Source organism: Condylostylus longicornis, unplaced genomic scaffold (assembly GCF_029603195.1).
Source record: "Condylostylus longicornis isolate FDR11 unplaced genomic scaffold, ASM2960319v2 ptg000013l, whole genome shotgun sequence".
In the NCBI taxonomy this organism is placed as follows: domain Eukaryota; kingdom Metazoa; phylum Arthropoda; class Insecta; order Diptera; family Dolichopodidae; genus Condylostylus; species Condylostylus longicornis.
Window position 1 is genome coordinate 14323382 of NW_026577982.1, and position 15393 is coordinate 14338774.

The window sequence follows — 15393 nt, forward strand, 5'->3', positions numbered from 1 at the left end:
GCTTTGCTATATTCGTACATAATTTTAATAAAAATTTATATCCATTTTTTATTACTAAAGCTATAAAATTAATATTAATATTGCATCATTCCATAAAAAAAAATTTATGTTTTGTAGCACAAACTTACTTGCATGCATATTTAATACATAATTATACGCGTATATATCGTAGTAGTGTCTGTGCATATTCGCCAAATTGATTTTTGCATTATTTTAAATAAATTGAACTTTTTTAATATTGAACTCAGTTGAATGTTAAGGTGAAGGCCATTAAATCTTTAAAGTTGTTTTACTATAATTCAAATTTTACTTTAAAAACTTTTTTTTTTTTGCGAATTTTTTTCAAATTTTTTGAAATTTTTATTTAAAATTATTTTTATTTTATGTGTATACATAATGTATGTATATATTAATTATTTTAAAAATTATTATTGATTTCCGACATTTTGTTGTAAAATTATTTATGAAATATGCGAACCCGCACTTTTTCTTAAATTTAAGATTTTCTAATTACGGTAAAATGATAAAATTTTTCATATCCACCAGTTTTTATGGTAAATAATATAAATTTATCTTTCTTCCGTATATACAATATTTATTAAGAAGCTTTTTACACAGCCACGAATTTTATTAGCATGAAAATGCATAAATAATTAAATGGTATTAACAATTTCTTATTCTGTTCATCGCGTTAAATATACGTTAAATTTCAATTACGATCATATTGTTTTGAACAGTTCCTAAATTTTAATTGCTTCTTAGTCGAATTTATTCATTTGTTTTCGAATACCTGATAAAAGTTCTAAATTAGAAAGATTTTTAGCTTTGTTATTTTCAAAAGTTATTTGAATTCCATATAATGTTAAAATTAGTTTGAATGACTGGGTTTTAGTCGAAAAATTAGGACTTTTTGAGCAGAAATATAAAAATAAACGTTTTATCGTTCTATTAAACAATAACCATTCAGTGAGAAAAGCTTCGATTAGCCGAAAATTTAAATTTTGATGAAATTCGAGAGGCGGCAATTAAAAAGGAGGCTTGAATCAGCTGAGTGGAATCAAGTATCTGAAGAAACAGAATTTAGAATTTTGGTTAATTCGAAAACTTAATTTGAATTCCTGATAATGTGTGTTAACATTTTTTTAATTTTATTGCAACAGTAAGTTGCTAAAAATTGTTAATTTTATAACAGTAATTGCTAAAATAAGATTATTACTTCAATAAAAGAGAGAAATTGACGGACAATCATATCGTGACAGTAAAATAATTTGTAAAATTTTCTCCTTTCCATTTGTGTATGTTTTCAACACACCATACTTCGTGTATATAGAGATAAATTCACTATTTTTGTTTAAATGGTAAATTTGATTAGAACTAATTTTACTACAATAAAATGACTCATCATATAATTAGAGTTAGATCAGAAATTATTTTCATAGTTTCACTTTTATAACAGTTTAATTGGCCATTTGAATTTACTTTCCATTATAATTTTACATCAGTGCTCGTTTTTCAACTGTTCAAATCAATTTTAACTGTGGTATTTCGTATTTATATTAAGATTTATAATGACTGTGAAATAAATTAAAAAAATTTGCAGTTGTTTTTTCAGCTTTTTCCAAATTTTTTTTTAATTTAATTTAACATACTTTAATAAATTCAAAAGATAATTACGTAAATGATTATAATAGGTGTTAAAAAAAAAATAGGTGTAAAAAATACATCTGATCCAAATTAATTATTTAGGTCAACAGAGTGACAATAGTGTAAAAGTCAAAATTTCTTAATAAAGAAATTAATAAAATAAAAAAAATTATAATATTTTCAATAAGGCACAAATATTTTGCTGCAACTGTTTCAACTGTTATGTAATGTTAACTGTTATGTAATTTAACGCAAAGCATTTGTCTTGATTAACTAATCTTCATTTAACTGATATCACAAGAATTGAGCGTACGTGTCTATTAATTACATTCCATTAAAATAATTAAAAATATACTCCTATTGCATATTGTAAGGGGCATAAAAGATTTTTAGGGTCACAGAAATGTTGCATTTCGACACAATTAGTTATAACAAGCTCTAATTTTTGAACCCTTACGGATTTGCAGCTTTTAAGATTAAGTAAGAAATTTTTCAACTAATTCTAAAGAAAAAGGAATTTTGCCAACAAACATTTAGCATAGCAGAATGAATGACAAATTAAAAAGAAAAATTTTTTTAAATTTTATTGAAAACGTGATAGAAATGGCGCTAACTTCAATTTTATTTATATAATTAGTTTTAATAATATTTTTTTTTATTTTTCTCCATCACGTTGTTCCCGATCAATAGTATATTACTCGCGCTCTTAATATTTTTAACTTCTTTTTATACCTGTGCGAACGAATGTTAGATAGGTATTATAAACTTACCACTCCATTTAAGATGTTAAGAAAAAACGCTCTGGAATCTAGGCATAAGTATAGGTTTCAGATCAGTAACAAATTCTTAATCGGTTTAGCTATGTCTCTCCCAGCGGTAATATAAGTCCCAAGTCCCAACATAGTAGCCAACAATGGCTACTATTCAACTTCAAGAATAATTTGATCTTATGATACAAAAAGTCTTACAATTGTTAATAACAAATTCAAAAGCAATTTGCACATACCTCAAAAATTATAAAGGCTTTAACATTTTTGGTGGCAAAACAGAATCACACAGTTGACGTGGCCTTCTTTGTCTTTGCTTGTTAATAAAGTAAAATTGCATATGAATCGTCATAAATAGTATGAGGCCAATACTGAAAAAAAAAGAAATTTTTCCACTAAAATTTTGAAGAGAACAAAAAATAGCCTTTATTAAGTATTTTAAAAGTCTATGCACTTAATCGATTAATTTTTCTTTTATCATGATTATATAAGTCATTCACAAAAGATCTTTTATAATATTTAATATTTGCTAAATAACGTATAACAAACTAAATATATGGAAAGTTTCCAAAATTTAACATTAATTTTTTGTACATATTTACATACATACATAACATATATTATATAAACTTGATACAATAATAATTTATTGTACTTCCCACGCTTATTTATGCTACGTACAAATGGACTTTAATTTCTCGAATTATTATACAATATAACTAAATTGCATTGTTGTAATTCACACATAATTCTAGAGATCAGAAAGATCTTTCTCTCTTAATTTTTTGTCTGTCTCTCTCTATATCTCTCTCTCTTTATCTTATACGTTGTTCGCCTCTTATTAAAATTTAAGAAAAAATTATTTGAAACGGAAAGCTCAATTTTCTTTTTCTCACATAAAATATTTTTTATGTATAGACAAATCATGATTGGGTAGCTGAGCTAGGAAGTACTTCTGAATCTTATGTTTTCATCAATTCTTCAGTTTTTTTTTTTTGTATTATAAATTAAAGTTTTTGCAAAGCTTTCAAAAATTTTTAATGTTGCTGAACTGTTAAGAACGAAAGTGATGTCAAATAAAAATTGTATGCATGTATGTATGTATGTATGAAAAAAAAACACTAGAAAAACAAAAACAATAAGAACAAAAAATTATAATAAAATTAAAATCTTAATTTAGTCGCGTGTCAGACTTTTCAAGCTTGACTCAATTCAAGGGGAAAGGGAGAACAGACAACAGAAGAAAAATAAAAAAAAAAAAACAAAGAAAAAAAAGATAGAATTCTCGTAAAATGTTTTGCGGTTCACAAATCATTTGCAATCGTTACTTTACAGCAGTAGGTTTATTATTTAATTTAACGGTTCTTCTGTTTGATAATAAACAAAAAAAAATACGGTTATTTTTTACAATAAAAAAAATTATAGAGAGAATAGTAAATAAAAATAAAAGTAGAAAAAAATTGAAAGGGTAAGTTGGGAATTATTTTATAAGCGTTATTTTACAGTTATTTTTTTTATTTTTAAATAATTGTAAATGGTATTAATTGTAGTTGATAATTAAATAACAACCTGGTTACATCAAAAATTTTTAATTTTATAATCGGAAGTTTACTTAATAATTATGTGTCAAATAAATTTTAGTAAATAACTTGAAAAATTTTGTAAAAAATCACGAAAATCGTGAAATTATTTTGATTTTTTTGAAAATAATATTTAATGGGTCTGATTAAAATAATATCTTTAAATAAAATATTTTATGTATTGATTTTTATGAATTTATGATTTATCAGTAAAAAAACGTAAATAATATTTTATTTTTAAAATTAAATGAAAACGTGTATGCATTTATGAATTTACATTCCGCCAAAAATTCTCATTAATATTTTATTAATAAATTGGTTAAAATAATTACGTATATTTCACATATTTTACGAATGCCGAACACCATATAGGTAATTCATATTGTTTTTTGGAATTAAATTTAAATAATTTTGTTATAATAATTTCAAAATATTTGATTCTTAATTATGATAATTTAGTAATTGTTATAATCACACTTTAATAATTTTTTTCATAAATCAATTATTATTTTAGAAAATCACTTCATTTATTATACAGAAATTGTACTATTGATCAAATTATTAAGTAATTACATAAATCATAAAAAATACCATGTATATAAAGGCATATTGAAAATTAATTTGGAATATTTAAAAAAATTTTAATTAAAATATTAAAAATTAAATATTTCTGTACATACAAGATGCCTGTAACACTGTTTACTTTAAAATTTTTAATAAAATCGAAATTAATTATCAGTTTTAATATGATGATTTCTAAGAAATTTATAAAATTATAAAAATTAATTGTAAATTTCCAGATATTATTTTTATAATAAATTTTCATTCAATAGAATATTAATCCATACTTAATAATTTTCAATTATTAAAGTTCATTTATAGTCTAATATTTTATAGTCTAATATTTTTTATTCTAATTTTATAATATTTTATAATTAAATTTATATATAAATTTTATATATAAAATAATACGGTGGCACCGACTTACTATAAAATTTACTGTAAAAATTTATTTTTGTAATAATTTCAATATTAACGTGCATTGTTATTGCATATATTAGAATTTTGCTGCGGTTTTCTAAACCTTTATAGAGCGTCATATAAGCTCAAAGTTTTTATTTAAAATTGAAATGATTCTACATTAATGTTACATAAATTGAATTCAAAGTTATTCTAATATTGTAATTTCTATTTACCTTCTCGGTGAGTGTGATCCGTTGATTCATAGGAAAAAGTCTGTGGGCCATTATGTCCTCGTAGCAAAAGACCTGCGGGAATCGATCCCCATACAAGATACTCAAATTTACCCCATGTCTAATATAATCTAATTCAATTTACTCTAATATTAAATGAGATAAAAATAATTAAATTTTTTTGGAATTTATTTAAATTTCATAAAAATTTTAAGTTCAAATTTTAAAATTTTAATATTTTTTAGCACCGCGAATATTTTCTGTATTCTTTGATAATTTAAGTCCTAACGACTATATTTTGCTTTACGTCTGAATTGAATATGAGTATACATATTATATTTACTTTTCCTTCAAAGAGAATGTTTGTTAGTTCATTTGTTCCAATTTTGTTCGAATTCAATTTCAGCTTTTATATCTGTTGTATAACCTTTTTCAAACTGTTTAAATTAAAATTAAAATTTTTATAAAATTTATAACAGATCTATTCCCATTATTTAAGTATGAATATTGCTTTTATTAAATAGTTTCTTTTTCTGGTGGTGCTCTTTAACAAAAATATAGTGATCCCTAATATAAAATAATAAAACTCTTCAAGTAAATTTATGTTGCTCTTCTAAACATTTTGCAATACTTGATTTTTCTTTTTAATTTGGATTTAAATTAAAATGGTTTATATTCTGAATTAAATCTTAATATTGAACTATTACACTTACACTTCCATTTAAACTATATACCCTATATATATGTAGTTAATTAAATTAAACAGGTTCCCGCGTGGAATTTTTTTTCCTCCCAAATGTATTTTATAAATTAATTACTATTTGACAATTTAATTGATCTCTAAATAATTTGTTGTATTGTTTTTTTTATTTGAAATAATTGTTTTTAAATACTTTAAGTATATTTTAATGACGCCATGTGAATTAAAATACTTTTTTTATATTAAAAATTATTAAAAAATATTTACCAATAATTTTGTGCAATATTGCAAATATCAAAACTGCAATGTTGAGAATTTTAAAATATTTTTTTTTTTATAATAATAATGTTAACAATAAAATAATAATTACCTTTCTTATTCTTCTCACTTATTATTTAGTTTTGTATACATTTTATAATAATTAATTAAATAAATTAAAAAATATAATAAATTTTATTATAATCGTTTCATATTAAGTCAATCAATCAGATTGAAAGAAAAACAGAAGAAATATGAAATATAAAAGTTTTTAATCATTACAAAATTGATTATTACATTATATTTGATAATAATGATTGAGTGTTACTTCACTATAATTGATGACATTATGTCAATTTCAATTTGTTACAACATTTTTTTAATTTTTTAACATCTTTTAAATTTATGCAATCTTAGAATTCTTTAAATGTCACAACATTTGACATATAAACAACATATTGTTGTTAATTATGAAGTGATAATTAAAATATATACAATTATATTAATGACAATAATTAATTAATTATTACCTATCGTATTGCGGAGCTTTCGGTGAAAACGCACTTCTTCATGGTAGGGAAGCGTAAATGAACTGCTTTTAGAAAGATGTCTGTCGGTCTGTCTGTTAGCCCGTTTGGTAGTCTGTGTGGTTGAGGTATGTCTGAGCAGATCAGTATCTGAAGTTCGCCTGAACCGATTTTTTCGAAAGTTTATACCTGAGTTTAGTTTGGAAATAAAACTTTTGGAATATATCAGGTATACAGCGAAATAATCAACCAATTTCCTTGAAATTTCATATTTAAAACTTGATTATTAAAATAATGAACCGGCAAATTTTTCGGGAATATCGGGACTCGCAAACAGAACTTTCAGTGAAGGTCCATTTTACATATTTGCTCGCATTTCATGAACCATAATTGACGAATATTTTTATTTGAGTTTTGGCTGTTAACGAAATTAACTGGGAAAGTTTGTAAGGTAGTAAAGGTCCCAGAAGATGAACCTTTACGAACCATCTGATGAACTGAGTTTACATTTCTCTAGCTAAATTAACTAAAACCCACTGTCTATCTTTTATATAGAAAGAATTTGAAATAAATGTTTACAACAAATTTCTATAATTTTATGCAACACTTTTAGCAATACGATCGGTTATGAGCTAGTCACATCAGATTTTTTTGTATATTTTGTAATTTATGCATAAATTATATACATATATGGATTATTAAGAATTTAATATCTTTATATTATATTTTAAATATTTATTTAATTATAATAAAGAAGTCATAAGTTCACTATAAAGATCAAAAACGGTAGTTTAAATTACACTATTGTTAATTAACAGTTTGAGAATATATATACATATATAGTATATCAATCATATTTATTAAAATTCAATAAAATTTCAAACAAGTTTATAAAAAATGTCATAATTTTAATAAATTATATAAGTGAATATTATAAAATAATCGGAAATTTTAATGATCGCTGTATTTAATATTAAAAAAAATTAATAAAATTATTAAATATTTGATGAGATTATATAAATTTTAATTTATATTTAAGAAAATTATTCAATATGGAAATATTGAATATTAAATATTAAAGAAGTTCTTCAAATTTTACCTGTAAATGTTAAAATGTCACTTTTTCAATCAAATAATATTTTACAAAAAAATTTCAAATTAAAAGAACGTAAAGCATTTCTCATAACTTTTTAAAATATGAAAAATATCTGAAATAATTCTAAATTAGGATAAGGTTTTCGATACATGAGTGATTCAAAAATTTTCAGTAAATACTGTCAAGATGTTAAATTACTACAAATTCTAAGGAAATTGGGGAAAACCATGTACTAAAATATTAAATTCTATTAAATTTTAGTATAAAAAGCTTTAGAGTTCAAATTTAAATGAATACTATCATATATTAAAATATATGTATGTCTTAAATCACTATTCAAAATATTTACAACATAATCTTAAAACACTTAGAAAACTTTATAACTCAATTAGTTCTGCTGTTTACCGCAATATCTTAGAAACTCTCTTTAAATTTTTTATCCAAATATATCGAAGTACATAATATGTATGTATATATAAACAAAAATGTTAATTCCATATACATATATACATACTTGTTTATTTACAATGTTATTTTTGCAATTCGGTATACTGTTATAAATTAATGAACTTTAACAATATTTACGTAATTTACAGCATGAATTTATGTGTGTATGGTAACATAGTGTATACAAATCATAAATGGTAATAAAACAATATTTTTATTATCGTATTTCCATAGTATGTATGTATGTACATATGTATGTACACACCCATGTGTAAGTTATGCAAGAATTCAATTAAAATTTCAAAATTTCAAAAAAAATTTTTGCTCATTAACTTACTTAACTGGCATGTTACGAGTATTATTTTTTGTCATTATAATTTTGTATTTTACGATCAAATAGGAAGAATAAATTGTCAATTTTTTTTGTAAAATGTTTTTTTTGGAGAAAAATTGTAATTATTTGTTAAATTCTGATATTTGAAATATGAAGAAAAATATTAAAATTTATTAAAAATATTCTGTATAGTTCTCACGCTAGATGTCTCTATAAAGTACAAAGTAATACCGTTCCGTTTAAATTACGATGGTTATTATGTGACGGATAATTTATGAAGCCAACCTGAAATTTAAAAGAAAAATTTATATTAAATAAAAATTAATTATAAAATTTAAGATTAATGCTAATAATTGGAGATTAATATCTAATTCTAATACTTTAAGTGTTGTTATTATTTTATTTACCTATAGCATTATGGCTAAACTAGATAGTCAAATATAATATAGTTAACATATTGTATAGCAAACATACACACGAATGCATATATGAATATATTTCTGTGGTATCACGGGAAAACTTCGGAAATTGAAAATTTTGGATTTGAGAGTAATTTTCAAAAGAAATTTTTAGCTTTTCATATATTTTGTTTCTCACCTCTGAATTAAAGTCAAATTAAAGTTAAAATTGGAACTGAAATTTTTAATATATATTTATAATAACTGTAAAACTAAACTTAGACAGATTTTGCATGCTACCACAGACTTTATGGCTTTATAACATTTATTAAACTGCCATGGGAAAAATTTATTCTATATCTAATATATTTATTAATGGGAATCAATAAATTAAAATAAAAATTCAAGTTAAAATTTCAATACATAATTTTTGGTTAAACTTTATTCTAAAAAAAAAAATATGATGCAGGAAGACGCAAAAAATAAAAGAAAGAAAAAATTAATTGAATATTATAATTTTATCAATATTATATCGAAATCTCAGCCGGTTTTTTTATATTCACATTTAAAATGGTATTGCGATCTAGAAAATTACGTTTGTTATAAAATTTTGTTGTTATTGCTTTTTAAGGAGGTTGGCAAATTTCGAAGCTTTTAATAGTAAATTACTATGGAGTAATTTTGATGTTTGAAATGTGCAGAAGATTAATATAATTGAAAAATAAAAAATATTTATACAATTATTATTTTAAATATTAAATTTAAGAATGAGTTCTGATTTTCATTAACATCAGCTAGAGGAAAGGGCCGACTTAGGATGTAAAGAAATCTTAAGTTCATAGCCAAAATTTGTGTGAAAGTAAATGAAAAGTAGGTGACTAATATATTTGTCCCATGATTGAATCACTTTTTGTTGTTGTATAACCTTCCTCTTAGTTATGGTTTACATAAACGATAAAATCTATGATTTAACCTGAGCCTTATGAAAGTCTATGTGTAAATCCTGATTGACATTAGATCATCTGCCAGGTTTTTAAAAGTAAAATTGCAACAATTAAATTTTTGTGATAGTTTGAAGTAAATAATTAAATTTTGGAGTCATCAGATAATTTTAGTCTGATATGTAAACAGTCAGAAAATTTTATGTACGATTTAACCTTAGATTTTGTCGTATATGTAAACAGTATACCTAAACAAAAAAAAAATATGAAGTTTAAGGTCAAAAATTTATCTTCTAACTAAAGTTTAAAGCGATAAGCCTCATAGAGGTTAGGTATTAAATATTTTTTATTTTCTTTATAACTATTGTCGTCTTATTGTCTTTTGTTAAAAAAAAATATATATTTTTTTTTTGTTTAGTAAAATTTTAGATTAGCAACTTATTTATTTTAAAAATGATTGTATTATAAAATATGGCAATTTATAAATCAATAAAACTTAACAAAAATTTAAATTAATTTATTTGAAATTTTAATAGGTACACCTTCTTTTTTTTTTTGGTTCTTCTATAAAGAATTGAATAAAATATTATACAAATATTTTAGTTAATTAATATTTTATGAAAATTTAATGATTGATTGAATATTATAGCCAATACGTTAATTCTCTATTTTGGGAATGCTCCACGTTTTTGTGATTTCTTAATAAACCAGACTTTTAGATTCAATTTAATTTATGTTTCAAAATTTTTGGAGAAAAAAAAAATAATTAATATGAATATAAAATGTTTGACAAACTTGATATAGAAGTTATGGTAATGCAAGAATTATTTATTGAATTAAAAAAAAAAAGTGCGTCTTAATTTGGCACACTCAACTTCAGGCTTGTAAGAGTTTTGTGTACAATTATGTATAAGTTATCCTTTGAAACTAGAATAATAGTGAAAAAAAATTTAACTGGTTCACTTTTAACATTATTATTGCTCTTAATAATATTAAATATTCTTCTATCTATACGAAAACGATGGTACTTAGTCGTATTTGTTGGTATCTGACAAACAATGTATAGGTCAATCATAACCTCAATATCTCTTGGAAAGTAGGGTGTAGCGAGTACCGTGATTATCACAAATTGTATGATTGAATTGATAACACACAGTTTAAGAATTTTAGAAAGTTTTTGAGTCAAAAGCGAGGAACATTAAAAAATCACATTAATTTTTTTTTTTTAATGTTTTTAATGGAAAAACAAAAGTCTTGTGATATTATTAAATTTGAAATCCTGTTCGAGTTGTATTGTCATTTTAATTTCTTTTAAAACAAACTAAAAATTTGAATTCGAAAGAAAATAAAAGATATTCTTAATATAATAAAACAAATATTTAAAAGTTGTAAATTTTAAAAATTCTATTAAGATTGTTTTCTTTATAACCGGAATTTATTAACAAAAATAATTTTTAAGACCTGTTAAGGTTTGGCATTTTTCTAAATAAATTTTCTAATATAACAATATGACGTTTATTTAATTTATGTGTATGCATATTTTTTGCTTAATCTTGAACTATCAAATAAAAGTAAGAGCTCTTAATGGTTCTATTTGGCGGAATTGGAATCGCTTTAACTAAAAATAAAGTTATTTAAGCCAGTCAGCCGGTTATTGCAATTTCGGGGTACATAAAATTCTTTCAAATTATTGAATTATTTAAATAATTAAAATTTTGAACACTCAATGAGGAATTTAATTTCACATTTTTGTAAAACATTACTATACGTGTAATTATAGTGATATTCCAGCTTAATTCATTCACATTTCCTAAATTAAATGCGACCATATGCGATTAAATTATTGTCTAAGATATAAATTATGTTTTATTTATTTAATTTTTTCCGCCAAGTTAATTAATTCTTCTAAACTAATAATATAAAAATATAAACTAGTATAGATTTCATCGTATTAATTATCAAAAATTTCCCCTTCACTCTGCTATTAATTCGAAGTTTCAATTGTTCTTATGTTATATTATGCGTCTACATTAAATATTTGAAAAACTTAAACGATTCAATTATGATTTAATTGAAATATCCTTAAAAATGCCTATACAAAATTAAAACTTTGTAAAAATTTTTACAAAAACAATACAATTAATTTGATCATTTCAATTATATGCGATCATAATTCAAGGAATTCATTTGTTAGCTTTCTAATAATACGAGTATATGACATTGTTGTTGAATGGTAAATGACCGAATAATTTCAAAGTTATTCCAATTGGAAACATTAACCTCCATAGGCACATATAATTTTCATCAATTATTGTATAAATTTAAGAATTAGAAAAAAAACGCGAAATTGAAAACCACTTCAAATAAATTAGTTAATGACATAAAAATTGGGTCAACATAATTTCAGTTCTCTTTTCTTGTAATATAAAAGTAAAAAATTAAGAAAATTATTAAATTTTCATAATTACAAAAAAAAACACATAAATAAGTAATAAGTATAATAGCAATAATTATATTTGTAAATTGTAGTAAAAAAATTGCGAATTTTAAAAAAATAAATAAAAATTATGTACTCGTATGGTGAAAATTTAACGAATTCATTAAGGCAAAAAATTAGAAACCGTTTATTGAACTTTGACGACGATGACGACGAACGGTGACAGTTGTATAAATTACTTTAAATTTATTAAAAAATTTCAGAGTAAATTTACACTTCAATAGTATTGCATAACATGATAGTGAAGGACAAGGTTACCTTTATCGTCGCAACACAATAATAATTGCAATAAATGAAATTATATTGGTAATTTTTATTGTTAATGATTTTATTTTGACACTTCGTTTTGGCACTTTGTTTTATGGTTTTTGTTTTGTGTTTCTTTATGAGAATTTGGAATTATTGTATTTTGAAATATGTATAACTTAAATTTTGTTTTATGAATTAATAATTGGTAATTTGTTAATTATTTTCACATTTATTTTAACATTTAAGAATTTTAATTACTGCGTTATATGAATTCTTCAGTCTCTCTCAGTTGTGAGAACAATTGTATAGAAATTCTTTTTATTATTTGGACCAATGTGATGGAATATCTTTTAAAGAGCTGCTTTTAAGTATAAATAATTCTCGAATGGGCAGTAATACTGCTTTATCGCATAATTCAACTTATAGAAAGAAATATCAAGAAATTTTAATTTAATTTTTAGCACTTTCATTCATTAATTTTAAATTTTCAAACAAAAATTCATTGATTTTTAAATTTGGATTCTAAAAGTACTTATGAATAATGCAATTTGTGAGTTCTTACGGCTGAACCTTATACAGTTGCATTACTCCAAGTATAAAAACATATGTGTTGTTTCATGGTTTGTGAATATGTTTTTGCAATAGTATTGATCGAGGAAAAAAGGAATGTTTACCTGAAAATTTCTTTTTGCTTTTGAAAAAACTAAAATTATTTTTGTAGTCTTTACAAGATTATTATTTCATACTATAATAAAAAAGTTTCCCTTTATTTTTTATTAGATATATTGAGGAACTGATATCTATATTACTTATACAGGAAATTCATAGATAAACGATTGAATCAGTTTTGAAAGAAAACAAAAAAAAAATTGTTATCATTTAAATGTTTATAAAAAAATCTATATAACAATATTGCGCGAATTGATGATTATAGAATGATAGCAAACATTTTTGATAATAAAAGAGGTTGTAAAATTATTGTATTTGTATTATATTACTGGTCCTATATTATTTTTATGTTATATTTATAATACTTATAGCTTTTGTACTATTTAATCACATTATAAAAAATGTGATTGACCATTTCTTCTTAAGCATAAATTTACCTAATTTAATGCAATTAATGAGCTCAATCAACAATAGAAAAAATTGTGTTTTTTAGGAAAATCATTCACAATTTACATATATAAGAACATAAATTAAAATTAAATGCTAACTAGATGATGACCTTGTAGAGTTTAATGGAATCCTTCAAATGTGATTTGCAAAATTTAATCAAAATCTGGCCATTAAATTGAAATAGTTTGCTTTAGGGCAGCAATTTTTGTTTGTTTTTCGAAATGGAACAGATAGAATTCAGTCATTATAAGTAAATTAAAGTTCTTAGATTCCAAAAATATCATTGTTTTTATTTATTTATATATGTACATAGATTAATATTAAGTAAATAATTTTCTTTAATAATTAATTTTTTTTCTTCTATTGTTACAGATTCTTATAAAATACTCCAAGTCTTCTTTTACATTTAATCAATTGATTTAAATATTTATTATGGAAGTTTTTACAAGAAGTCGAACAAGCCGATATGTAATTGATGAAGATTTTGGTAAGTTTTAACAAAATCTAATAGATTTTAAAAATTTTCAAAAATTATTTACGTCATTTCGTTGCATTTATACAAAATATTATTCACATTTTATCTACATAATTTTATTTCTTATAGTACCAAAAGCAACAATAGATGGTGAACCGCATGAAATGATGACATTAATTGCTGGAATATCTGGTATTGTTGCTGCCTTTATTATTCTTGCTATTTTGATGGTTTTCATAGGATGTAAACAATCAGAAAGGTAAGCTAATTATTCTTTTGTAATTATTTTGACTTTTTTCTAATTTTTTCTTATCGATTAATTTTTTTTGTAATTTAATAGATTGGAAAAATCTTCATCTTCAACATCATCTACAACATCAACAATTTCGTCACAAACAGATGAAAGTGTTGAAAATGGAAATGTTAAAATAAACGGCAGTGGTTCACATCCCAATTATCCATTGGTATTAAATTTACAAAATTTTAATAATGAAAAAAAGAATGGAACTGCTAAAAACACCGTATCATTTATAATTCCACAAATATTAGAATATAATGGATTACCAACATTAGGGAAATCTAATAATGCATTTAATAATGATGAAATAGATAACAATGGCCATTCAAAATCAGAATCAATAAATTTATCAGAAAAGAGATCATCGGTTCCAGTTGTTATCGTAGAAAAATATTGAATAGAAATTTTAAAATTTATTTCAAATTAAAAAATTGGAGATTAAATTTTTTTTGCAATATCTATTCGAAAATGTGATTTTGTCATCGAAATTTTAAATTGGTTCAATTGCACGTTATCTATCGTATGTAAACACATACAAAAGAAACTACACTGAATTGCAGTTAAACTACTTATATAACATTCAATTGAAAGTACGAGGTACAACTGATTGAAATTTTCAGTGATGGAATTTATTTTACAGAAAAAGAAATTGAAAAGACTGACGACTAATTGTTGAAATATAATTGAGAAAATTTATTTTTTGTTTGTACTATTGTTAAAAAAGTAATTTATAAAAGAAAAGTGATATTATTTTTGTATTTGTAATAAATAAAGTAGTCAATTTATAAATGTATTGGTAATGAATTATAATATTGATTATATGAGTTCGTATAGTTGTAAATTTATAGAAATAAAATATTTTTTAATTAA

At 22.7% G+C, this 15393-nt stretch overlaps 1 protein-coding gene across 3 annotated transcripts in view; it reads left to right on the forward strand.

Moving 5' to 3' along the window:
* The window catches only part of LOC129605317 (uncharacterized), a 24808-nt gene extending 9503 nt beyond the window's left edge, over window positions 1-15305 (forward strand). Inside the window, exons 1-4 of one of the 3 annotated variants that reach the window (XM_055515001.1) lie at window positions 3754-3879; window positions 14123-14237; window positions 14355-14484; window positions 14566-15305. In XM_055515001.1, the coding sequence (XP_055370976.1) occupies window positions 14183-14237; window positions 14355-14484; window positions 14566-14920 (540 nt within the window). In that variant the 5' untranslated portion in view covers window positions 3754-3879; window positions 14123-14182 and the 3' untranslated portion in view covers window positions 14921-15305. Of the gene's footprint in view, window positions 1-3753; window positions 3880-13895; window positions 14001-14122; window positions 14238-14354; window positions 14485-14565 lie in introns of those variants that run through there. The other 2 variants (XM_055515000.1, XM_055514999.1) reach the window with 2 other exon arrangements.
* Window positions 15306-15393: the final 88 nt, after the last annotated feature.